The sequence below is a fragment of the Lithobates pipiens genome, unplaced genomic scaffold (assembly GCF_037356315.1).
Source record: "Lithobates pipiens isolate NorthernLeopardFrog02 unplaced genomic scaffold, aLitPip1_a1.2 Scaffold_19, whole genome shotgun sequence".
Classification (NCBI taxonomy): domain Eukaryota; kingdom Metazoa; phylum Chordata; class Amphibia; order Anura; family Ranidae; genus Lithobates; species Lithobates pipiens.
The window spans coordinates 536,482,096-536,506,400 of NW_027507764.1; the positions used below are offsets into that span (position 1 = coordinate 536,482,096).

The following is a 24,305-nucleotide window of genomic DNA, read 5'->3' on the forward strand; positions in this document are numbered from 1 at the left end:
ACTAATATAGTGTAATACCACTTTCAAAATGTTATTTTATAAATAAAAAAGCCACCCACATAAGACATATGACAATAGTACATGTCCCTTTAACCCAGTGATGAACTAACCAGTTGTAGATGCCTGTGAGATCACTTCATACATCTTAACAAATGTAAGCCTTTATGTACACTTCGCTTTTGTTATCCTTTAAAACATTTCCATTCATCAACTAGTATACTTTACAAATAAATACAGGTAAAAGCACATTAAGACCACTTCCAAAATGGCCACTGCGGTGCTTCCGTAATTACGTCACTGTGTCTGACTTCACCACTGACTCGTTTCATCGTGATGACTTCTTTCAAGGATACTTGTGTTTTTACCTGTATTTGTTTGTAAGTGCATTGGGGATTGAATAAACTTTTTTTATATTGGAGATTGCTACACTATGGCTTTCTATTGATGGTTTTTGCATGGTCAACCTGGATGAATACTGGAATTGATAATTGGACATGTTTTAAAGGATAACAAAAGCAAAGTGTACATAAAGGCTTACATTTGTTAAGGTGCATGGAGTGATCTCATGACTCACGGGCATCTGCACTTGGTGTGTTCATCACTGGGTTAAAGGGACATACATTATTTTCATATGTCTTATGTGAGTGCCTTTTTTTTTTATAATTTACAATTCTTAAAGTGGTATTACATTTAATTTGTGTGTGGTTTTTATTTGGCTATATCAACATCCATGGTGTGAGCCAAGTAGAAGAAAGCAGTCGGAAGGGTTTATAAACGCCTTTTTTTTTGGAAGTCATTTTGTGGGTCACATTGCACTTTTTTGAATCTTCACAAGGTTAAAGGTGCATTTTATGATATCCAATGCGAGTAGTTCATTCACTTTTAGTGGTAAATGTAAAGCAATGTTACACTGAGTGTTTTTATATTTTGTTTATTTCAAAATTCCATATTGGAACCGCTGAGGAGTAGCAGTCTCAAAACAGATACAGCAACAAAATTATTGCACAGTGGATTATAAAAGACCTGTTTAAAAAATTTCAGGGTAAGGGTATATAAAGAAGAAATATTTGAGGCAGTTTGGATTTGGTGATATAGTGCACGGAAAAATATTTATTGAATGTAAGCACATATAATATCACTATTTAATATGATTTACTAATATTGAACATACTACACCAGTGATGGCGAGCCTTGGCACCCCAGATGTTTTGGAACTACATTTCCCACGATGCTCCACTATAATGCAGAGTGCATGAGCATCATGGGAAATGTAGTTCCAAAACTACTCGAGTGCCAAGGTTCGCTATCACTGTACTACACTATATTGTGTTTATTTTCATTTTTCTCAAGAACATCATCGGTGGGAAGGAGAATAAGCTTGTGATCAGCCTGCACATTGACCTTTTTTGCTGGTTTGAGATCCAACAGAATAAGACATATTAATGAATGTGATACATGCACTCTATTTGATATATTTTTGACTGTATTTAGAACTAGTGCCTCTGTTACGTGCTGGTTTTTGTGTTCAGTTTCATACATAGGTGCAGCTGTTGAATGTCTTTTATGTTCTTTTGTGTGTGTATATAAGGGCAGGGGATTTAAATAATTTTTTAACATTCTTTATGACATTTTATATTTATTAAGCAGTTGTCCACCTTTGGTGTCTTAAACTATGTACATAAAAGCCCCCCTGTACGTCCAGGAGATTGCCTGCAGTTTCTTATCTCCCCTGCTCCCTCCCGTGCACAACCCCATGAGACCTGGTGTCTGTAGAAAGATGAGCTCCCAATCCTATGACTGGGAGCCAATCAGAAGCCTTCCTCATTGAATGATCACTCTGACAGCCAATCACAGTGAGCATTCAGTATAACATTTGTAAACCAAAACAAAAGTAGTACATCTAGCTGTCTTAACTCCTCCATTGCCTGTCAGACAGCAGTCTGTGAGTTAGAGAGCTGCAGCTGACACAGAATCTTTATTGTGTGCACAGAAATTTAGTTAACTCAACTTAATTAACCAGGACATGCACTTATTTTACTACTTAACCCATATATTTCAACCCGTATCAGCACTATTTAACAGTTTTATCTCCTGTTCCATGTTTCTATTGTAAATTATTTTTTGAAAAAAAATATTAAAAACCACATGTATACATTGTTATCTTTAAAATTTTGCTGTTAAAAAATATGTGGTTAGGGTATATCTGTTTTATTTTAAATCAGTAAGAACTTTAAAGCGGAGTTTCAGTCTGGGGAAACAAAAATTCAACATCAGCAGCTACAAATACTGTAGCTGATAGCTTTTTTAAATAAGGAGGCTTACCTGTCCAAGGATCCCGTGATGTGGGCACCCCAAGCCACTTCGTCCATCGGCTTCAGGTGCAGGTGCCGGCATTGCAAGTAAGGGAAACCAGCAATGAAGCCTTTAGGCTGTGCTGATTTTATCCTCGAATCATGTGCAAACTAAAATGCTGTTTTTTATTTTCCTTGCATGTCCCCCTCGGATCTACAGCGACTTTACTTCCAAGGTTACTTACAGTGCACTTGTAGTACAAAGTGGATTTGCCTTTAGTAAATAACCCCCCAGAGTCCAATAGTCCTATATGTAATAGCATTTTGGTCTGACAATTTTTTTTGTACTGAGACATCAGGGGACAATTAAAACCTTGATGTCTTCCCAGGCTTCCACTAAAGCTAATGGAGGAAAAATTTAACATACATTCTCTGGTATCCCTCCATTCCACCTAACAATACCTGCCATGTCATTTCCAGGCCTGCAGGTAGGACAGCAGAGCCCAAGATACCAATATTTCCACATGAAAGTTCATTACCTGCTCTACAAATTTAAACACACTCTTAGCTGTTATATAAGTTGTTTTCCACTGATACGGACTGTTATTTTGCTGCAGTGAAGCATCTTTAACCTGTTTTGTGTGCAATACCACTGACCACTCCAAATATTAAAGCACAATGATCCAAGTAAGGATCCACATTTCTCTTGTATTTAGACAATAGTCAGCTTTACTTAGACTTCCAATTATCCCTCGAGCAACGAAGATGAGCTACTGAATGTTTATGAATGCTTGACAATTGGTGGGTTAATAGAAGCACACTAGTAGAATGATGTCACTGAGCTAAATCTGAAGTACAAGAAACTGACGTTTTATGGTTTTACTAAATTGTTATTATATTATATAATTTCTTTTTCTAGATCTGTTGTCAGCTGATGCAAGTGCAGACAATATTCAATCAGCATTAAATAATCTGCTGTCTATACAGCCAGATACCGTCAGTGTGGTTATGGAAACGAATGACACCCAAAATGTGTATACAGTGACCTTCAATTCAACAAGAGGTGCAATAATATTGGACATATCATGAGATTAAACCCTTTATATAACTATACCTGTAATATATAACTTTGCATTTTTCTTCTTGTGACCTGATATAATAGATTTCTGTTAACTAAACTGCTTACATCTAAACTGTCCTTATTATGGAGGAATGGTCCAGTGTTTCTGTTTCTTCATCTTTTTCTTTCTTTCTAGTAGGGAAGTTATGGTCCTTTTATAGGACCACGCTTTTTTTGAAGCATTTTTCTGTTATTTGTGGGTTCTATAGTAGAGTGGTTCTCAATCACAAGGCTGCGACCTTCCCTGTCTTTGGCCTCTAGCCAGCTGCAGATTCCATAATCCCCTACAGGGAGGGTCTGGTATGGATTGGGGGGACAACAATACCGTTTTTGGTTTTTTTCATTATTGCTGGCATTGGCTTGCAGCCCTGAAAATCAATTTAAATGTAATTTATTATTTATATATGTCAGTTTTGCTGCAGCAGGTTTTATACATGGTACAGATGTGCCACATTACAGGCAGACTATGGGGACCCCCGACCCCCCACCCAGCACTATATTTAAAGGGATTTTAAATTTTTATTGTTTCACTTTAAGCATCATTAAAATCACTGCTGCTTTAGAAAAAAATGTTTTCCATTGATACATGTCCCCCAGGGCAGTACCCAGCCCCCCCCCCCCCCCACCCTACCCTTTTTATGGCCAATAACTTACATATAAGCCTTCAAAATGGGGACTTTTGATTTTTCAAGTTTAGGTCCATAGACTTTAATAGGGTTCGCGGTTTGGGTCAAACGTACATTCCCGCTATGCCAGGTGTGAATAGGGCTCACAGAATGCCTTGAATTTTTATCAATTATTGCAAGGTGTTCTCTGATTTGATGAGGTGGAGAGGTGGGGCAGTGACTTCATCTACATCTCATCCAAACAGCAGAAGTAGTCTTGGAAGATTACAGCCATCTCTGTAGTAATAATACCTGGAATTCAGCCTTAAGCCTACTTTGTTAAATGCTTTCTTTGTGCTGTTACAATCCACAGGAGAGTTCCCGTTACTATCATATGAGATTGTGTATGGAAGCAATATGACTGTGGATATTGAAGAGCAAACAAAAGGTGTCCCAGACATGGAAACCTTCACGCTGGTGTGGGACAGTGTTTACTCCAAAGTTCTTTCCGTAAATGCATCAGCTGCAGAGGTAGGTTGAATATATTTTATTAAAAAGCATGTGATAATTCCCACCAGGGTTTTGCTGGTGGAATCACATGCGGTATTTGCGGGACCCCTGGCTTTTTTTTGACAAATTGCTGGTTGCTAAGCAGCAGGCCGGCCACCGCGTCCTTAACAACCGATGACTCATCAGCTGTGAGCGATCTTCCCCTCTCACAGCTGATTGTAAATAAAAAAGCAGACAATTAAAAAGTATGAAAAAAAAGGGTGCCCCCCCCAGTCTATACCAGGCCCTTCGGGTCTGGTATTGATTTTAAGCGCCCCCCCCGAACCATACCAGGCCACATGCCCACAATATGGGGGGTGGGTGCTCTGCCGCTCACCCCAAAGTACCTTGTGCCCATGTTGATGAGGACAAGGGCCTCATCCCCACAACTGTGGCTGGTGGTTGAGGGGGTCTGCAGGCAGAGGGCTAATCGAAATCTGGAAGCCCCCTTTAAAAAGGGGACCCGCAGATCCCAGCCCCCATATGTGAATGAGTATCGGGTACATCGTACCCCTACCCATTCACCAAAAAATGTCACAAGGTAACAAAAACACCCATACACACACACAGTTTTTGACAAATTAAAAAATAAAAAAAATAGTGTACCTCAATGTAAATCCACTGTCAATCATGCTGCCTGCCATCTGCCATTTTTTTTTCATACTTTTTAATTGTCTGCTTTTTTTTTTTTTACAATCAGCTGTGAGCGGGGAAGCTCATTGACAGCTGATGAGTCATACCGCTAAATTGAAAAAGTATCACATTCGGTATTAAACTTAGTGAATTGAACAGTATTTTACTGCATATTATTAACTGTTATTTGAATTGACTCCATTGACTGTGGACAATCTACATTACATCAAATAGTTGAACTTACCAAACACTTGGCATCCACAAATGTCTTTATTGAACACAGAATATTGTGGCAATACAAATTCTGCAGAAGACTTGATATATAAGTGTTTAAGATGGTCAAAATGCATATTGACCTACCTGACCCCAATATGTGATAGGCCCCTTTCACACGGGACGGATCAGTAATGATCCGCCCCGTGATGATCTGCTCGCTTAGCGGGGATCGCTCTGTTGTCACCGCTGAGCCGGCGGCGGACAGGGCGGTCTCCACACACTGTGCAGGGACCACCCTGTCAGCTCTCCGCTCTCCTCTATGGGGGATCGGATGTACACGGACCGTCTGTCCGTGTTCATCCGATCCGCTCTGCAGACGGATAGAAAAATAGGGATTTTCCTCCGTCTGCAGAATCGGACAATTGCGGAGGCGGACAATAGCGGGTGTCTGAGGATGTTCATCCGCAGACACCCGCTATCCCATAGGAATGCATGTATGTCCGTATTTCATCTGCAAACGGATGGATGAAATACGGACATAATGTCTGCATGTGTGAAAGGGGCCTAAGAAGTCAATGCAAGTTTCCTGAAGTCTTCTATGGAGCACTTCTCCTCTCTGGGCAGTCTGCCAAGAAAAGACTAAAGAGATACAATGTTTATACTTATGAATGATCTGAGCTCTGTGTGTAGGAGTTCTCAGTTTAACCATTTAAAGACTAAATCTTTTCCGACACTTGTTGCTTACAAGTAAAAATCCTATATTTTCTGCTAGAAAATCACTTAGAACCCCCAAAAATTAGATATATTTTTTTAGCAGAGACCCTAGGGAATAAAATAGCGGTTTTGCAATATTTTATGTTACACGGTATTTGCGCAGCAGTCTTTCAAACGCAATTTTTTGGGAAAAAATACACTAATGATTTTAAAAAAAAACGAAAACACTAAAGTTAACACATTGTTTTTCTTCCAAAAGTTTTGATTACCTGTTTTTGTGTATTTAATATTTAATATATAGTTGTTGTTTTTTTTAATCTAAATTATACATACAAGGGAACTGATTGGAAGTTTGTTTTGTTTAATAAATGTTTAAATGTAAGAAATTTTCTGTATCATTTATTACTTAAGGCTGCTTTCACACTGGAGCGGGCAGTCGTTGGCGGTAAAACGCTGCTAGTTTTAGCAGCGATTTACCATCATTATAGCGGCACACTTATAACCCAGCTGGTGGCCGAGGAATGGGTTAAATGCGCCCATGAAGCACCGCTGCCAAATGGAATTGCAGGCGCTTCGGCAAAAAAACCGGCATCATATATCGGCCAACGGCCGGCATGATTTCTAAATATCTGCATCGGCCAGAGAAAAACCCATATCGGTCGACCTCTAATTTGTATAACTATTTGTTATTATGTGTGTGCATGGCTCAGAAACCACTGGATCAAAATAATAACCAGATAGGTAGCATTTTCAGAAGGAGGGGCCAGCAAAGGCAGCCTAAATTTCACAGTATCACAGATTGAGTGAACTTTCTGACTTTAGCACAGCTGCATTGTTATCTTACTAACATTAGTAGCTCACTGATTGGTATCACTTGTTGCCTGGGATTTCTCATTAATAAACAGCATTACGCGTTATATCCTTGGCACTGTAAAATGAGTAAAGTAAAAGAAAAAGGTTATAGTGATCTTTCCACAATGTCTTTATACACTTTTGGGTGTATTTATAAAAAAATGCAGAGCAATTTGTAATATGAAATATCACGCCATTCTTTCTATGAAATATGATGAACATTCATGTTGTGAGAATGAGGGCAAAATTACTGTATTTAGCTGCTCTTAAGTACTTAGGGATGTAGTTATAAAAAAAAAACTACAGGGCTTTTCTTCCTGTAAAACTTCTGATGGTCAGTACACAAGTCCGTCACACAAAAGTTGAAAGTACAAACACGCATGCCTGGAATCAATTCTCACCAAACACAAAATTAGCAGAAGGGGCCCAAAATGTGGCGCTCAAGAGCTGAAATTCCTCGTAGTACGTCACTGTGTTTGTGTTTGTTGGATGACAATTGTGTACCATTAGTATGCAAGACAAGATCCAGGCACATGCCCTTTTGACAAAAATCAGAGGCTTGCTTGGCCAACAATCTGATTGTGTGTACCAGGCTTGGGTCTGTAGGGTTCAATATTGAGTTGGCTCACCCTTTGCAGCTATAACAGCTTCAACTCTTCTGGTAAGGCTGTCCACAAGGTTTAGGAGTATGTCTATGGGAATGTTTGACCATTCTTCCAGAAGCGCATTTGTGAGATCAGGCACTGATGTTGGACGAGAATGCCTGGCTCACAGTCTCCGGTCTAATCCATCCCAAAGGTGCTCTATCGGGTTGAGGTCAGGATTCTGTGTAGGCCAGTCAAGTTCCTCCACTCAAAACTCACTCATCCACCACACTATATTGCCAAAAGCATTTGGCCAGCCCTCCAAATCAGTGGTGGGGTTGCTTTTCAGGGGTTAGGCTTGGCCCCTTAGTTCCAGTGAAGAAACATCAGTGCCTGACCTCACAAATACGCTTCTGGGAGAATTGTCAAACATTCCCATAGACACACTCCTAAACCTTGTGAACGGCCTTCCCAGAAGAGTTGAAGCTGTTATAGCTGCAAAGGGTGGGCCAACCCAATATTGAACCCTACGGACTAAGACTGGGATTCCATTAATATTCATGTGTGTGTAAAGGCAGACGTTCCAATACTTTTGGCAATAGTTTATTCCTGGCTCCTGTATTGTGCCAACTGGTTCCTGAATTCTCATTTCATATTTCTATCCTTGATTAATTAGGAAACGGAATTGCAATTATTACAAAATAAATGCCACAGTTAATATAATTATTAATTTGTATCATTATAATTATTATTATACATTTTTCATATTTTTTTAGGTTCAATCATCTATATTAGACATGGTGACCGCCCAATGTGTGGACGAAATTGCCAATCAACAGGAAGGCTTCTCTGTCAAGTACTTTAGAAACTATGAAACAGATTTCTCTTTGGTAAGTCAATATGTTTATGTTTTATCTTTCTGAAAAAATGTGATCAATTTAATACAAACACAGTGGAGGAAGCAAGACTTGGTCATTACATGTACAATCTGGGCTTTCTACTTAGTAGCGTTACACAATAGAGTTTTAGGGTCCATTCACACCAGATGACACATTTTTTTTTTCAATGCATGCCAATGCAAGGACCCATAAAAAATAAGATCTGGGAGCAGTTCACACTGGTGTGAAAAAAAGTAAAATAAAAAAAAAAAATGTAGAGCAAGCCCTACTTTTTTAAGCTCAATGCAACACAATGTACGGTAATGCAAATTTGGATCCTCTGCCATGTTGTAGACCCTTTGTTGGCTCCAGGAAGTGAGGATAAAAGTGCATGTAGAAAACGTTTGAATGCAGATACCAGTGCACATCAGCAAACATGCTCTGTGCTTAATGTGCTTACAGTCAGACACATGCTGGGGGTTAGATTGCTGTTTGCTCTTTATGCAGACCTGTTATCACATCTTCTAGCACGGGAGGCTTCCAGCACCAACTTTCTTTGTGACTCTGATGCCGCGTACACACGATCGGACTATCCGGCAGACTTGGTCCGGCGGACCAGAATCCGGCAGACAATCCGCCCGTGTGTGGTCTCCGACTGACTTTTTCTTTCCAAAGGTCTGGCGGACTTAGAAGCCCTACGCAGAAAAAACGGCATGGGGGTCCCCCCCAAAGTCCATATCAGACCCTTGTCTGAGCACACAGCCCGGCCGGTCAGGAAAGGGGGTGGGGACGAGCAAGCACCCCCCCCCCCGAGCCGTACCAGGCTGCGTGCCCTCAACATGGGGGGGTGCTTTAGGGAAGGGGGGGCCTTTTCTTTGTGTGTGGGCAAGTCGATTCATTTCAAAAGTCCGGCGGACTCCCGCCATAGTCCGGCGGATTGTCCGCCGGAAAAGTCCAGTCGTGTGTGGGCAGGTCCGCTCGTTCGGAAAGTCCGGCTGACCTCCGCTGCAAAGTCCGGTGGTTTGTCCGCCAGACTAAGGCCGCGTACACACGGGCGGATTGTCTGTCCAACTTAGTCCGCTGAACCGTGTTTCAGCGGACAATCCGCTCGTGTGTGGGCTTCAGCTGACTTTTTCAGCGGACAATCTGACGAACAAAGTCTTACGGATTTTCCGTAAGACAGTCCGTTCAAACTTGGTTTTGTCCGTCCAAACTTGGTTTCAGCGGACAGTCCGCTCGTGTGTAGGCAAGTTGGACGGACTAAGTATGGCGCATGCTCAGAAAGGATTTACACGGCCGAAGGTTGCATTGCAGTGTATAGGACGTTGTTTTTCTAGTCCCGTCGTACATGCTGTACACGTCATCACGCACGCTTTCAGCGGACTGTCTGCTCATCGTGTGTGGTCAAGTCCGTTCATGCAAATTTTGAATGGACTGTCTGTCGGATTGTCTGACGAACTTAGTTGGGCAGACAATCCGCCCGTGTGTACGCGGCCTAAGTCGGCCGGATAGTCTGATCGTGTGTACGTGGCATGAGATGTAATGTAACAGAATGCCGGAAGCCCCAAAGAAAGCTGATGCTGGAAGATGGAAAAAGATGTTTTACAAAAAACTGTGTCTTTTGGGAACACCCTCCTCTCACCACGTCCACCAATTATTAAGACACCATGACACACTTAGCCTGGTACACATACTTTGGACCAAAAATAATCTGAAAGAACCACTTGGTTGTGTTTGAACCGAAGATTCCTAGTCCTTCTCTGCTATGCTTCTAATGGCGCTTACATGCGACCGGACCTTTTGACGGACTTGGTCAGGCGGACAATCCAGCAGACTTTGCAGCTGAGGTCTGCCGGACTTTCAAACGAACGGACTTGGCCACACACAATCACTCTAAAAGTCTGACGGATTCGAACGTGATGACATAGAATAAGGAAGTTCATATCCAGTAGCCAATAGCTGCCCTAGTGTTGGTTTTAGTCTGCCGGACTAGTACACAGACGACCGGATTTTTCTACCGGACTAGAGTCCGTCGGAAAGATTTGAAGCAAGTTTTATTTCTAAGTCTGCCGGACTTGTGGGAAGAAAAAGTCTGCTGGAGCCCACACACGATTGAATTGTCTGACTGTTTCCAGTCCGCCGGACCAAGTCCATCGAAAAGCCTGGTCATGTGTAGTGGTTTCTACCTCCAGAATGTATTTTGTTTGGTCAAGATACCAACACACTCACTGAAAGCATAGTTATGTAAGAGCCCATGTTGACTGGCTTTGGTTCGCTTAAATAGGAATGCAAAACTCCCTGGAAGCTAGTTAAATACAGGTGTAGAACCCTCTAGTGTGTGATAGAATTAGTGTAGGCAAACCATACTCTGACTCACATTTTAAGCTGTTGAGTCTTAATTGGGCCAGGGTTCATTAGATTTCAGGGCTGGGTGACTCATCCTGGCAGTTCTCTAGTGCCTCCCCCTGGTCTACATGGTTGGAGAATCTTCTAGAACTAGAGGGTGGGGGTTAGGAGGAGCTATATTTATGTGGCCTCAGCCAGTCCTGAGTGGCTGGCTGGCAGGGGGTTGAGATAACTCCATAAATAGACACGTCAGTAGGGGCAGTCGGGTGGAAGGTGGAGATGCAGTGTTGAGGCGGCTGTCGGTGGCCATCAGGGGTAACCCCTAGTCTGGGGGTGTCCTGCCTTGGGCCAGGGCTCAGGTGCTGGAAGAATCCTTCGAAAACACATCGGAGGGGATCTTCCTGGAGGCATGGGCGCAAGTCAGGACATAGTGAGTAGTGCAAGACTGTTTGGGACTAACAAAGGAGGAGACTGCCAAATGTAGCCAGTTTCCCTTGAAAACAACGGCGTGCTTAAGTCTTCCCTGAGAGATTTCCTGAGAGTCAGCCGGATAGGCTAGTGAAAAGTCAGCCAGGTGGACTGGTGTAGAGGGACAGACAGAAGGGCTGGTGAAAGAGGCAGTTGCAGCCAGGTGGGCTGGCATTGCCCGAAAAAAGTGGTGCTGGGATCCGTGGCCACAGAAGAGAAGTTACATTCTATTTTACTACATCTGCGCTGCACTATATGGGGCTGTAAGTTCTTGCCTGTAATGGGCTGTTGTTGATCTGGTAAGGAGTCTGTCAAATCATTCCAGAGTGATTCAGCTGAAGCTAGCAAATGTGTGCAGGAGAAAAGTGAAGAAGAGGCTGTATATAGTTGTACAGGAAGTGTATATAAGAAGTTGTCTCTGAAGTTTGCTGAAGTCAATTGGGCAGCCCATAACTTCCCATCCCTATCCAAGTTATTAACCCCATAATAAATATCAAAAACAAAGCTACAGATTGTTCTTTGGCTCTGTGTGCCTGTGAAGATTCGGTGTGCCTGGCTGTGCATTAGTGGGGGTGATCCCTGTTTATTTGCAGCGCCTACTTGGGGTGTGCAATACAGGTCAGAAGGAGGCCAACCCCAGGTCAAACACACCTGTCAATCAAATCAAAATATCTTTAACCACTTGACATCTGTGCTATAGCCGAACGACGGCCACAGCGTGGACCTGAATTTCCGGGAGGCCATCATATGACGGCCTCCCTTTTGCACGCTCCCCACATGTCCCCTGCAGGATGCACGCAGCGCATTTTGTGATCACCAAGTCACCGAGACTCGGGTGATCACAGATCCGAGTAAGGGGCCAGTCCCGGCCTCTTACCACATGATCAGCTGTCAGCCAATGACAGCTGATCACATGTGTAAACAAAAGCTTGGTAATTGTTTTTGTTCTCCTCTCGTTGACAGTGTGAGGAGAAAAAAAAGCCGATCATCGGCTTATGTGCAAGAGACATTGGTCCCAAAGAGGAAGGAGGTACATCTGCCTCATCAGTGCCAATCAGTACCCCCTGCCAGTTCCACCTTCCATTGCCACCTGCCAGTGCTCAACAGTGCCCACCAGTGCCACCTATCAATGCCCATGAGTGACACCAATCAATGCCCACTAATGGTGTCAATCAGTGCCTCATCAGTGCCACCTAGCAGTGCTGCCTATCAGTGTAACCTACCATTGCCCATTATTACCACCCATCAGTGCCCATCACTACCACCCATCAGTGCCCATCACTGCCAGCTATCAGTGCCACCTATTAGTGCCACTTCTCTGTGCCCACCAGTGCCACCTATCAATGCCCCTCAGTGCCACCCATCAGTGCCACCTCTCAGTGTCACCTCTCAGTGAACACCAGTGCCGCCTATCAGTGCCCACTAGTGCCACCTATCAGTGTCAACCAGTGCCGCTGTTTTGTCACATATGGCGTCCCATCACATTTGGCTACCCGCTGGACTGTGCATGCGTGACTCCACCATATGCGTTCCACCCCTGACTCCAGGTTCAACCCCTACCATCCAAGTGGAGCTAGATTATAATAATGCCGAGCAAAGGGAGGCTGTGTCCGCAGCGTGGCGAGCGAAGTAAGGCCACGAGGGGCCTGTGTTGGAACGCATATGGCAGCGTCACGCATGCGCACTCCAGAGGGTAGAAAAATGTCATGGGTAGCCAAATGTGATGTGACACTGCCTTATCGGTGCATCCCATTGGTGCCCATCAGTGCAGCCTCATCAGCGTACATCAATGAAGGAGAAAATTACCTGTTTGCAAATTATTATTATTTTTTTATAACAAAAAATAAAAATAACATAATTTTTTTTTTCATCTGGCTTTTTACATTTTTTTAACAAAAAATAAAAATCACAGCGGTGATCAAACACCACCAAAAGAAAGCTCTATTTGTGGGGGGGGGGGGGGGGAAACGGAGTTAGACTTACCGGTAACTCTTTTTCTAGGAGTCTTCCAGGACAGCCTTTGAGATATAGGGCTCCTCCCTCCGGGACAGGAAACACGTCAAGCCAATCAAATAAAAGGTGTGGTCCTCCAGGCCCTCCTCAGTTTTACTCCAAGAACCGCCGGAAGGCTCTGAAAGACATAACACACTAACAATCACGTTAGTACACATCCTCACCACTTAGTCCAACTTAAACAACTTTGGGTGGGAAACCAGGCTGTCCTGGAAGACTCCTAGAAAAAGAGTTACCGGTAAGTCTAACTCCGGTTTTCTCATATCGTCTTCCAGGACAGCCTTTGAGATGATAAGCAAGGAGCTCACCTTGTCAGGGCGGGACCACTGCCTGGAGGACCTTACGTCCAAAAGTCTGCTCTTTATCAGACCATAAATCCAGACGGTAATGTCTTGCAAACGTTGAGTAGCAGGACCACGTTGCTGCTTTGCAGATCTCCTCCGGAGAGGCTCCAGCCCTCTCTGCCCACGATGCGGAAACCGCCCTTGTAGAGTGTGCCTTAACTAAGGGTGCCTGCTTCCCCTCTAACTCATAGGCTTTAACTATCGCCATTCGTATCCACCTGGCGATAGACGATTTGGACGCCTTGCAGCCCTTGCGGGCGCCCGAAAAATTAACAAAAAGTGAGTCTGACTTCCTAAAGACCCTAGTGGCTTCTAAAAAAATTAATAGACTTCTCCTGACGTCTAACAAACTTAAAGATCTCGCCTCGTCCTCGCCTGAGGTTGAGAAAAATGTTGGTAAAATAATATCCTGTGTCCTATGAAAAGTGGACACAAGTTTAGGAAGAAAACTAGGGTCAGTCTTAAGTACTACCCTGTCCTCTAAAATTAACAGAAATGGCTCTCTGACCAAGAGCGCCTGCAGATCACTGACCCTTCTAGCTGACGTGATCGCTATCAAAAATACAGTCTTTAGTACCATCCACTTAAGTGATGCTCCCTCTAATGGTTCAAATGGATCTTGGGTCAAAGCCCTAAGAACCAAGGCCAAATCCCAAGTAGGACAGGTCTTCATTCTCACAGGCCTGGATCTAGATAAAGCCTTGAAGAAGTTCCTGACAAATGGATTCTGCTGAAGGGAGGACTGAAGGAAAACACTTAAGGCCGCCACCTGTACCTTTAGAGTGCTGATAGATAGGCCCAGCTCTACCCCTGCTTGTAGAAAGTCTAGGACTGCCGGGACCCCAGGACTTGCAATCCCCTGTTCTCGCAACCAGGAATTAAACCTCTTTCCTACCTTGGCGTAAATTGCCCTAGTAACTGGTTTACGGCATTCTAACAAGGTCTTAACCACTCTTTCTGAGAAACCCTGTGATCTTAAGATCTGTTCCTCAGATACCAGGCCGCAAGCTTGAGCCTCTCTATCTGAGGATACAGGATCGGCCCCTGGGAAAGTAAATCCTCCCTGACTGGTAGAAACAGCGGAGGATGAACAGCCAATCTCTTTATGCTGGCAAACCAGGGTCTCCTTGGCCAAAAAGGAGCCACTAAAATGAGGTCCGTAGCTTCCGATCGGAACTTCTGCAGGACCTCCGCCACCATCCTTACAGGAGGAAAGGCATAACACAGGCCGAACAGCCATGGATTGGCAAGGGCGTCTATCCCCCTGGCCCGATCCTGTGGGTGAACCGAAAAAAATTGCGTCACCTTCCTGTTGCCTTCTGTTGCAAATAGGTCTATTTCTGGCCTTCCCCAGCATGACACAATCTCCTCGAACACTTCCTTGTTGAGGGACCACTCGTCCTGACCTATCTTCTGGCGACTGAGAAAGTCGGCCAGCAAATTCTGAGTTCCCTTCAGGTGAATGGCTGATATTGAGGACAAGTTCTTCTCTGCCCAGCAGAAGATTCTGTCCGCAATTACCTGCAGCGCGGGGCTTCTGGTTCCCCCTTGCTTGTTCAGGTAGGCTACTGCTGCCACATTGTCTGAATGAACTTGCAGGTCCCTGCCCTGTAACTGGGACTGGAAGGTTTCTATAGCCTTCCAAACTGCCAGAAGCTCCTTCTGGTTTGAGGAACGACCTGTCTCTAGGTTCGACCAGGTACCTTGGGCTAAGATTCCCTCTAGGTGGGCACCCCAACCCAGCACACTGGCATCGGTCGTGACCACCACCGTATCTTGTGGGGACCAGGGCCCGCCTGGGCCCGCCACCACCACAGAGACCTCCTGACTGCCGAGGATAGGGGCATAACCTGATCCAGGCTCTGCTGCCTGCCATCCCAATAACGGAGCATGAGTCTCTGTAAAGGACACTGATGATGCCTTGCCCAGGCCACCGCTAGAAAGCATGATGTCATCAACCCCAGGACTCTCATAACCTCCCTGATCTGGGCTTCCCGACCTGATGAAGCTGGGCTACCGCCTGTTCTAGCTTGCTGATCTTCTCCGCAGGAAGGAATACCCTCATCTCCACCGAAAAAATCCTGTATCCTAAATACAGGACCTCCTGTGAGGGGGTCAACTGGGATTTTTCCTGGTTTATTAACCACCCCAGTGAGCGCAGGAAACCCAAGGCCTCCTGTACATCCTTCTGCAGCTGTTGGGCCGACTGGGCTATGAACAGTAGATTGTCCAGATATGGAATCACTGTTATAGCCTTGAGCCTTAATGGGGCCAGTGCCTCTGCCAGAACCTTTGTAAAGATCCTTGGTGAGGCTGAAAGCCCGAAGGGGAGAGCTCGAAACTGGAGGTGTAACACACCCGTGTCCAACCTGAGAAATCTCTGAGATTCCAGATGAATCGTGATATGCAAATATGCATCCTTGAGATCCACGGTGGCCATGTGACAGCCCTAAAACAGGAACTTGGTTACCGAGAAGATTGACTCCATCCGGAACCGCTTGTATTTTATGAATCTGTTCAGGGGGCGGAGATTCAGTATTAGCCTGAACTTTCCCGAAGGTTTCTTTACCACGAATACGTGGGAGTAAACCCCCAAACCTCGCTCCTCCTGAGGCACGTGCACCAGTACTTCTTGGTCCACCAGATCCCCCAGAAGAAGACCCAAAGCCTCTGCCTTCTCTTGGTCCCTTGGTAACCTTGTTACTTGAAAATTTGGGAGGGGAACTGAACCAAACTCCAACCCGTAGCCGTTCCTTATTACATCTCGAATGAACGGACTTTCGGTTGAAGCATCCCATTGTGGGAGGAACTTCCCCAGTCTTCCTCCCACCGGGACGCAGGAGTCACTGGGTTTTAGGGGAGGGTTGAGGAGGATTGAATAAGATTCCTCCTCTGCCCCTTCCCTTGTGACCCGTCCAATGCTTTTTGGGACGAACCTCCCTTTCCTGCAGGTTCTGCTGCCTAGGGCCTCGAAAAAGGCGCTTTCCTTCAGGTCTCTTTTTCCTTTCTGGGAAAGCTTTCTTCCTATCCTGCGTGCGCTCTAACGCCTCTTGCAAGCCGGGCCCGAACAAATGATCCCCTGAAAAGGGTAATCCACATAACTTCAATTTTGAAGCTGCGTCCCCTAACCAGGTTTTAAGCCAAACAGCTCTTCTGGCAGCGTTCACTAGTGCTGCAGATCTAGCAGCCAATTTGACTGATTCTGCAGAGGCATCGGCCAAAAACCCCACAGCCTTGAACAGCAGCGGAAAAGACTTCAACAGCTGTTGCCTAGAAGTGCCCACAGAAATATGCGATTGTAACTGTGTAAGCCAACACTCTAAGTTTCTGGCCACACAGGTAGCTGCTAAGGCTGGTTTAAGCCCAATGGAAGAGGCATCCCAGGCTCTCTTAAGCAGCACATCTCCCCTCTTATCCATAGGATCCTTGAGTGAACCCATATCATCAAAGGCCAAATCTGTCTTCTTAGAGACTTTAGCCAAGGGAGCATCTAATTTGGGAACCTTGTTCCAGGGATGCACCGCATCCGTCTCAAAAGGGAACCTCCTTCTAAGGCTACCTGAAAAAAATGGCCTTTTTTCCGGTTGTTCCCACTCCAGCAGAATCGCCTCAACTAGCGATTTATGGACGGGGAATACCCTGTCTTTCAGCACACTCGACCCCTGATACATTATGTTGTGTTTTGAAAGCTGGACCTGTTCTTCCCTGATCTCCAAAGTGTCATATATAGCCTTGAGGAGGTCACCCACATCGTCCAAAGACAGCTTGTATCTAGATGATCTAATGGCTTCTTCCTCCCCCTCAGATTCAGAAGTAGACTCTGTCCTAGAGGAGGCTAATGACCTAGGTAACCTCTCCCTATCCACCTCCTCCTCCTGACTTGGTTCGGATAAGGAGGGCATACTCACGGCCCTGGGTAAAGAGACAGAGGGACCCTGCACCCTATCCATCATGCTTTTAAATGACTGGAAGGTGGATGCTATCTCATCCTTTACGGACGTCAAAACATTGTGACAAGCTGCCACCGAGTCCTCTTTCACCAGGCTACTGACACAATCCGGGCAAAGTGGCTTCTCCCAACCGGTGCCTAACTTAGCCCCGCACACGGCACATTTCCTTCTGGGCAAAGGTATCTGGGCTCTGTCCTGTTTAACCTAAAAAACAACGAAAAAACAGGGTCCCATTACAATACCACCCCTGACCACACCACTGTGCTTCTAGGGTCTGCCTAGGAAGTGCCCCCCTTCACCAGCAGGTTCTCCACCCCGGGAAGGTACTAAGGTCAGAGTGACCCCTCCACCCCCCAGTGTAAGTCCTGGTCTGCCCTCACCAAGCTTACCTGAGAGGTACTGGAGCCTGTTGAACCGGAGTCCACCTGCACAACTGCACTCTCCATGGTTCCTGTGTCTCACTCAGTCTCTCTGAGCCTTCACACCGCTCCAGGCAACCCTGTAGTAACAAAGGACTGGAACAGGCCCTGCGGCGCCCCCTGATGACGCGAATCCGGCGGAAGTGCGTCTCTCCCACTTCCGGATGCCGGAACGCAAAGACTCCGCCCCGACGCAGTGCGTTCCTTACGAACGCACCGCTCACAGTACCCGAACGCCAGCCGGTGAAACGAACGTCTCTCGCCCGCCATCCGACCGACAGGTACGAGCGGTTAGCGCTACAGAGGGGGGAGATTGCCACCCATCGGGGTCCCGTTCTCTCCGAACGTTTAAATGGCAGCGGGGACTGATAGCTACCCTCTCCTCCCTCCGAACGGACCAAGGGGTGCTAAGGGTCAAGTCCACCAGATGCTCCCCCCAGGACCAACCCCTGAGAAGGAGCTCCCCTTACCAGTTCCAACGTGCTCCTTCCCGTCCGGCAGGAAACACAAAAACTGAGGAGGGCCTGGAGGACCACACCTTTTATTTGATTGGCTTGACGTGTTTCCTGTCCCGGAGGGAGGAGCCCTATATCTCAAAGGCTGTCCTGGAAGACGATATGAGAAAAATTTCATTTGGGTACAGTGTTGTATGACCGCGCAATTGTCATTTAAAGTGCGTCAGCGCTGAAAGCTGAAGATTGGTCTGGACAGGAGGGGGGTTTAAGTGCCCAGTAAGCAAGTGGTTAACCATGATCATGTACATGGGCTCTCCCCAGCTTCCTTATTCCATTTAGCATGAGAGTTTGCACCAAATACACATGCCTGCCCAAACTCTGTCTTCCCTGGATCATTTAGAATCAGATGCCCCACCTAAATTTCAACAAATGTTGGGTACTTGGCCTTTTACTTGTCCCACAGATTCATTGACTCTGTCTTAACTGTACACAATGATTAAAGGGTTTGTAAAGGTAAAATAAATTTCACAATTAATGCATTCTATGCATTAAGGTGAAAAAACCTCCGACAATGCCGGCCCCCCAGCACCCCCCGTTCTACTTCCCTGACTCCTCGAAAGTCCGGCGCTCGCTCCCAACATCCTCTTCGCCGCTCAGCCTGGCCGTTGACTGGTTACAGTGGATGGATTGAAAGCAGAGCAGCCATTGGCTTGCACTGCTGTTAATCACATCCAATGACATGGGGGGCAGGGCCGAGTGATACAGTGAGCGGCTACGGCCGCCGGCTGTATCACGGGAGTGCGCCCGCAAGCACTCCTCACTATGCAAGGGAGCTCGCATGAATGTGAGAAGTCCTTCCGGGGGGGAGATGAGACAGCCGCCGAGAGACCCCAGAAGAGCAGGTTCGGGGCCACTCTGTGCAAAACGAGCTGCACAGTGGAAGTAAGTATAACATGTTTGTTATTTAATAAAAAAAAAAAAAAATTACCTTTACAACCACTTTAATGTTTTAGTATTGCCTCCAGACTACCTGATCTGCTGGAGTCATCTCACTCATTCGTGGAAACTACATACTGTCACCATCATCTACAGCCGCTATCCTGCCCACAGACACATACGAAGAAACCTGGATTATGGCCTTCTTGGCACCTACTTTCTGCAGCCTGCCTTATGCCAGAGAGCCACCACTGTCAGTAGCCCCTAAAGCCTGGTACACACTATCAGTTTTTTTTTTTCATTCAACCCAGCGGGCTGAATGGAAAAAAAAGAGGAGGTTCGGGAGGAGCTTGCTGTACTAACTATCTGATGTTAGTACATTGTTCTGCCCACTGAGGTATTGTGTTCTGACGGGGGGGGGGGGGGGGGGGAGAGCCCCCCACACAGTGGTCAGTGCTGGCAGGCATTGCTGGCTCTGATCAGATGCCAGTTTTCCAAACTGTTTTCTGTCAGACATGCTGGTGTACACATGGGCAGAATGTTAGCAGAAACCGCCCGATATTCGACCTGTGTGTACCAAGCTTTAGGCAGGTCATACATTATGCAATTTTTTTACTTCAACCATGGTTTGAAAGAGAGAAAAATACTCAATTCCCCCATCAACATAGTCAGACTGGGTTAGAGTTAAGACTAGATTATATTCTACTTCAAAAGAGATGCCTAGGCTTTTCATCACCTGAGGGAGCACTAGAGGGGAAACTGGATCAGCAATTTCTCAGGGAAAGGTAGGTATTAGCCTTTTGTTACACTAGATTTGTCAAATCCCAGACACTGTTAACATTTGTGTATAGGTCCACTTTAAATCTAATGTCGTTTCATCTAAGCATATTTCTTCTTTGTAGAATGAGTGGTACAGGGGCTTTGTGACATCTGAGACTGAGCCGTTCTGTGGACGAAATTCCTTGAAGAATCCTTATGTATTGTATGATTCAACAGAAGTGAAATCATCAACCCAAATGCCATATGGACCCATTTCATTAGCTTTACATAGACAGGTATGACTGCTACGGGTACAGGTATGATGTTAATGTGCGTTGTTATCTACATATGCCATATACAGAAAAAGCTTTCATTTTGCATCTTTTGCATGATCATTATCATTTATTTAAAGCATATTATGTGGTGTTGTATAACGCATTTCAAGTAAGAAATGTGTGGTAGTTACAAACACCATAATATGAAAAAAAATTTAAACAAAGGGGCCTATTTATTAAACACTTGGTGTGTGTGTGGGGTGGGGGGGGGGGGGGTGTTATGTTTCTTTCCTACAATCATCAAATCCATCTAGTGACCATGATGCAGCATTTTCCTGATTGAAGTATTTCTAGAAAATGCTGCATCGTGGCCACTAGATGGAGCTGACGATCATAGGAAATAAACATGTTTGGAAAAATACAGGAAATTGTTCATGTTGGCTGTGTGAGCGCTTGAGACTTTTGCACTGCACATGTTTTATAGATAGATGTCAAAGATAGCCCTAATGAGCTTAAGCCTATCTAAACCCACAAACAAAATGTAATATTGCAGCTAACCAGTCCTCAGCTGTGGTGGTTGCATTAGCTTCTTTCTTTTCTGGTGAACCTGCCAGTAACACACTTCCTATCCAAGGCTGGCAATTCTCTTTAATTATAATGTATTAAAAAAATATGTCTACACACCCAAAGGAGATATAGGCATTAGCAGCTTCTGTATGAGAGCTTCTTTATCCTTTGGGCTTGATCGCTGATGAGCTTGGGATCCAGTAGCAATCTAATGGAGTATGGCATTCCAGGATAGAACACAGTGTGAATCCATACAGACCTAATACTGATGAAATTACATTAGAAGCTAAAGAGGTAGTCCATACCATGATCTGATGACCAGAGGAGGAAATCCGCTTATTTGTGGAGTTTAACCACTTCCCGGCCACCTCACGTAGATATACTGGGGCAGAAGAGCACGTACAAGCAGATTAACATACCTGTAAATTGCCGTTTAAGAGGGAGCTTGCATGCCCACCAGGAGCTCCGTGACCGCAACCACGGGTCCCACGGGGATACCCACGATTGTCTCACAGTGAGGAAGAATGGGGATATGCTAATGTAAACAAGCATCTCCCCGTTCTGCCTAGTGACACTGTCACTGATCAACTCTCCCTGTGATCGGGAGGGCTGATCAGTGACGTGTCACATACAGCCCCTCTCCTCACAGTTAGAATCACTCCCTAGGACACACTTAACCCCCTACAGCGCCATCTAGTGGTTTACCCCTTCACTGCCAGTGACATTTTTACAGCAATCGATGCAATTTTTTAGCATTGATCGCTGTATTAATGCCAGTGGTCCCAAAAATGTGTCAAAATTGTCAGGTGTGTCCGCCATAATGTCACAGTCATGATAAAAATCGCTGATCGCCGCCATTACTAGTAAAAAAAAAATTATCAATAAAAATGCCATAAAATTATCCCCTATTTTGTAGACGCTATAACTCAATCAATAAACGCTTATTGTCATTTGTTTACCAAAAATACGTAGAAGAATACATATTGGCCTCAACTGAGGGGAAAAATGTTTTTTTTAAAGATTTTTTGGGGATATTTTATTATAGCAAAAAGTTAAAAAAATGTGTTTTTTTCAAAATTGACACTATTTTTTTGTTTATAGCTCTATTTGTGGGAAAAAAAGGGTGTCAATTTTGTTTGGGATCCACGTCACACAACTGCGCAATTGTCAGTTAAAGCGACGCAGTGCCGAATCGCAAAAGGGGTCTGGTCAGGAAGGGGGTAAAATCTTCCTGGGCTGAAGTGGTTAAGGCTCATTTTAACCTCTACAGTGACTTTTTTTTTTTAGGACATTGTGCTGGATTTATATATTATTTCTTTAAAATGAATATCTTTCTGGGATTGATACAAGAGTTTAGCTCAGGGCTTTTCTTCTCAGAAAATAGGTGCAGGAACTCCCTCTTTCTGAGTCAGTTCTTGTTCTTGGCAATCAGATTTCATCATCCGGAAGCCAGGCCCCCATGTGACGCCACCGCCCTGGGCATGATGGGTATGTGGCCTCCGGAGGGCGCAATTCGATTGCCACTCCCCATCGTTAAGAAATGCAGGAACCAACAGATCAGCGGGATGCAGCATTGGAGGAGGGTTGTCGGTGGGAGCGGCAGCAGAAGAAGAACAGTAGAAGAAGCAGGGGAAGAAGGAGAAGACCGGAGGATGAAATTGCTGGAGAAGATGGTGGAAGACCAGAGGAAGAAGTGGAGAAAAAGAAGAAGATTTTTAATAAAAGACTGTCTACTGTATTTTTTAACACTACATTATTATTTTTTTATTGAATGGGTAGGGGTACAATGTACCCCATACTCATTCACATAGGGGGGGCGGGATCTGGGGGCCCCCTTGTTAAAGGGGGCTTCCAGATTCTGATAAGCCCCCGCCCGCAAACCCCCGACAACCACCAGGCAAGGGTTGTCGGGAAGAGGCCCTTGTCCCCATCAGAGCCCCCCCCGCCCCAAAGCACCCATCTCCCCATGTTGAGGGCATGTGGCCTGGTATGGTTCAGGAGGGGGTTGGGGCACTCGCTCGTCCCCTCCCTTTCCTGACCTGCCGGGCTGCATGCCCAGATATATTTTTTTCTCTTCCTTTTTTTTTTAGCTGCCAATTCTTTTTTTTTTTACATTCGCTGTAAAAATGTGTGTCCAAAAACGTGTCAAGCACCGCAAAAAACACTGCAGAAACATGCATAGATGTGAATCAAGCCTAATATAGGAGTGAGATGTAGTTTACAAAGGATAGCTGGGAAAGTTGAAAGGCATAGTCAGCAGGGGCGTAACTATAGGGGGTGCAGCAGTTGCGACCGCAACTGGGCCCTGTGCTGCAGGGGGCCCATGCAGCCCCCTCTACATATGCTGATCACCCATCCAGCACACTGGATGGAGCCCAGGCCAACATGGATGAGTGTGTGGCCTGCAGCTTGGTCATGGTGAGTGAGAGGACCCCATCCCCCACACACCATTACATAACCCCTCCATCTCCCCCTGGGGACAGGGGCTCCTTCTCACGTGGGGACAGGGACCCCCATCTCCCCTGGGGACAGGGTCCCCTTCTCACCTGGGGGCAGTAACTTCATCTGTCCTGGAGAAAAGGACCTCATCTCTTCTGGGGACGGGGACCCCATCCTGCCTAGGGACAGTCCCCCAATGGGGCACCTAAAAATAAAAAATAAAATAATAAAAAAAACTACTGATACCAGTGGTGGAACTACAGGGCTCACAAAGGTCATACCTGTGACCAAACCCTGGAGTTCCACCGCCGGACTCGGAGGGAAGGGCCCTGGCTGGGGTTCAGGGGGGCCCTTCATGGTTTCTTGCATCGGGGCCCTGAAGGTTCTAGTTACGCCACTGATAGTCAGAAATGATTTTCTGCAGACTTTTGTCTTCAGATTTTCCAAAACTATGTAGTGCAAGGGCCTGCCTGATTGCATATAAATTGAAACTCCTAAGGTTTGCCCTCATGTTATATGGTTTTGGTAAATCTGAAGACAAAAATCTGCAGACAATCTAATGGTGTGTATGGGGTCTAACAAGAACACAAGACTTCTAAAAGCATCAGCAAGTGTTTTGTACTTTCTGAAAATGTTCTTTGCCCGAAAATGTAATGCAGTCACCACATCTAAGGATCGGCAAACTGCAATATAGTTACATAGTAGGTGAGGGTGAAAAAAGACACAAGTCCATCAAGTCCAACCTATGTGTGTGATTATATGTCAGTGTTATATTGTATATCCCTGTATATTGTGGTCGTTCAGGTGCTTATCTAATAGTTTTTTTAAATGATCGAAGCTCCCCGCTGATACCACCACCTGTGGAAGGGAATTCCACATCCTTACCTCTCTG

General features: G+C 45.3%; 1 protein-coding gene across 1 annotated transcript in view; it reads left to right on the plus strand.

Moving 5' to 3' along the window:
* Positions 1-24,305, plus strand: part of PKHD1L1 (PKHD1 like 1) — a 309,471-nt gene that overhangs the window by 76,215 nt on the left and 208,951 nt on the right. The window contains exons 18-21 of the mRNA XM_077493225.1: positions 3,211-3,354; positions 4,390-4,547; positions 8,341-8,454; positions 20,276-20,428. Coding sequence (XP_077349351.1) covers positions 3,211-3,354; positions 4,390-4,547; positions 8,341-8,454; positions 20,276-20,428 — 569 coding nt within the window. The remainder of the gene's footprint in view (positions 1-3,210; positions 3,355-4,389; positions 4,548-8,340; positions 8,455-20,275; positions 20,429-24,305) is intronic.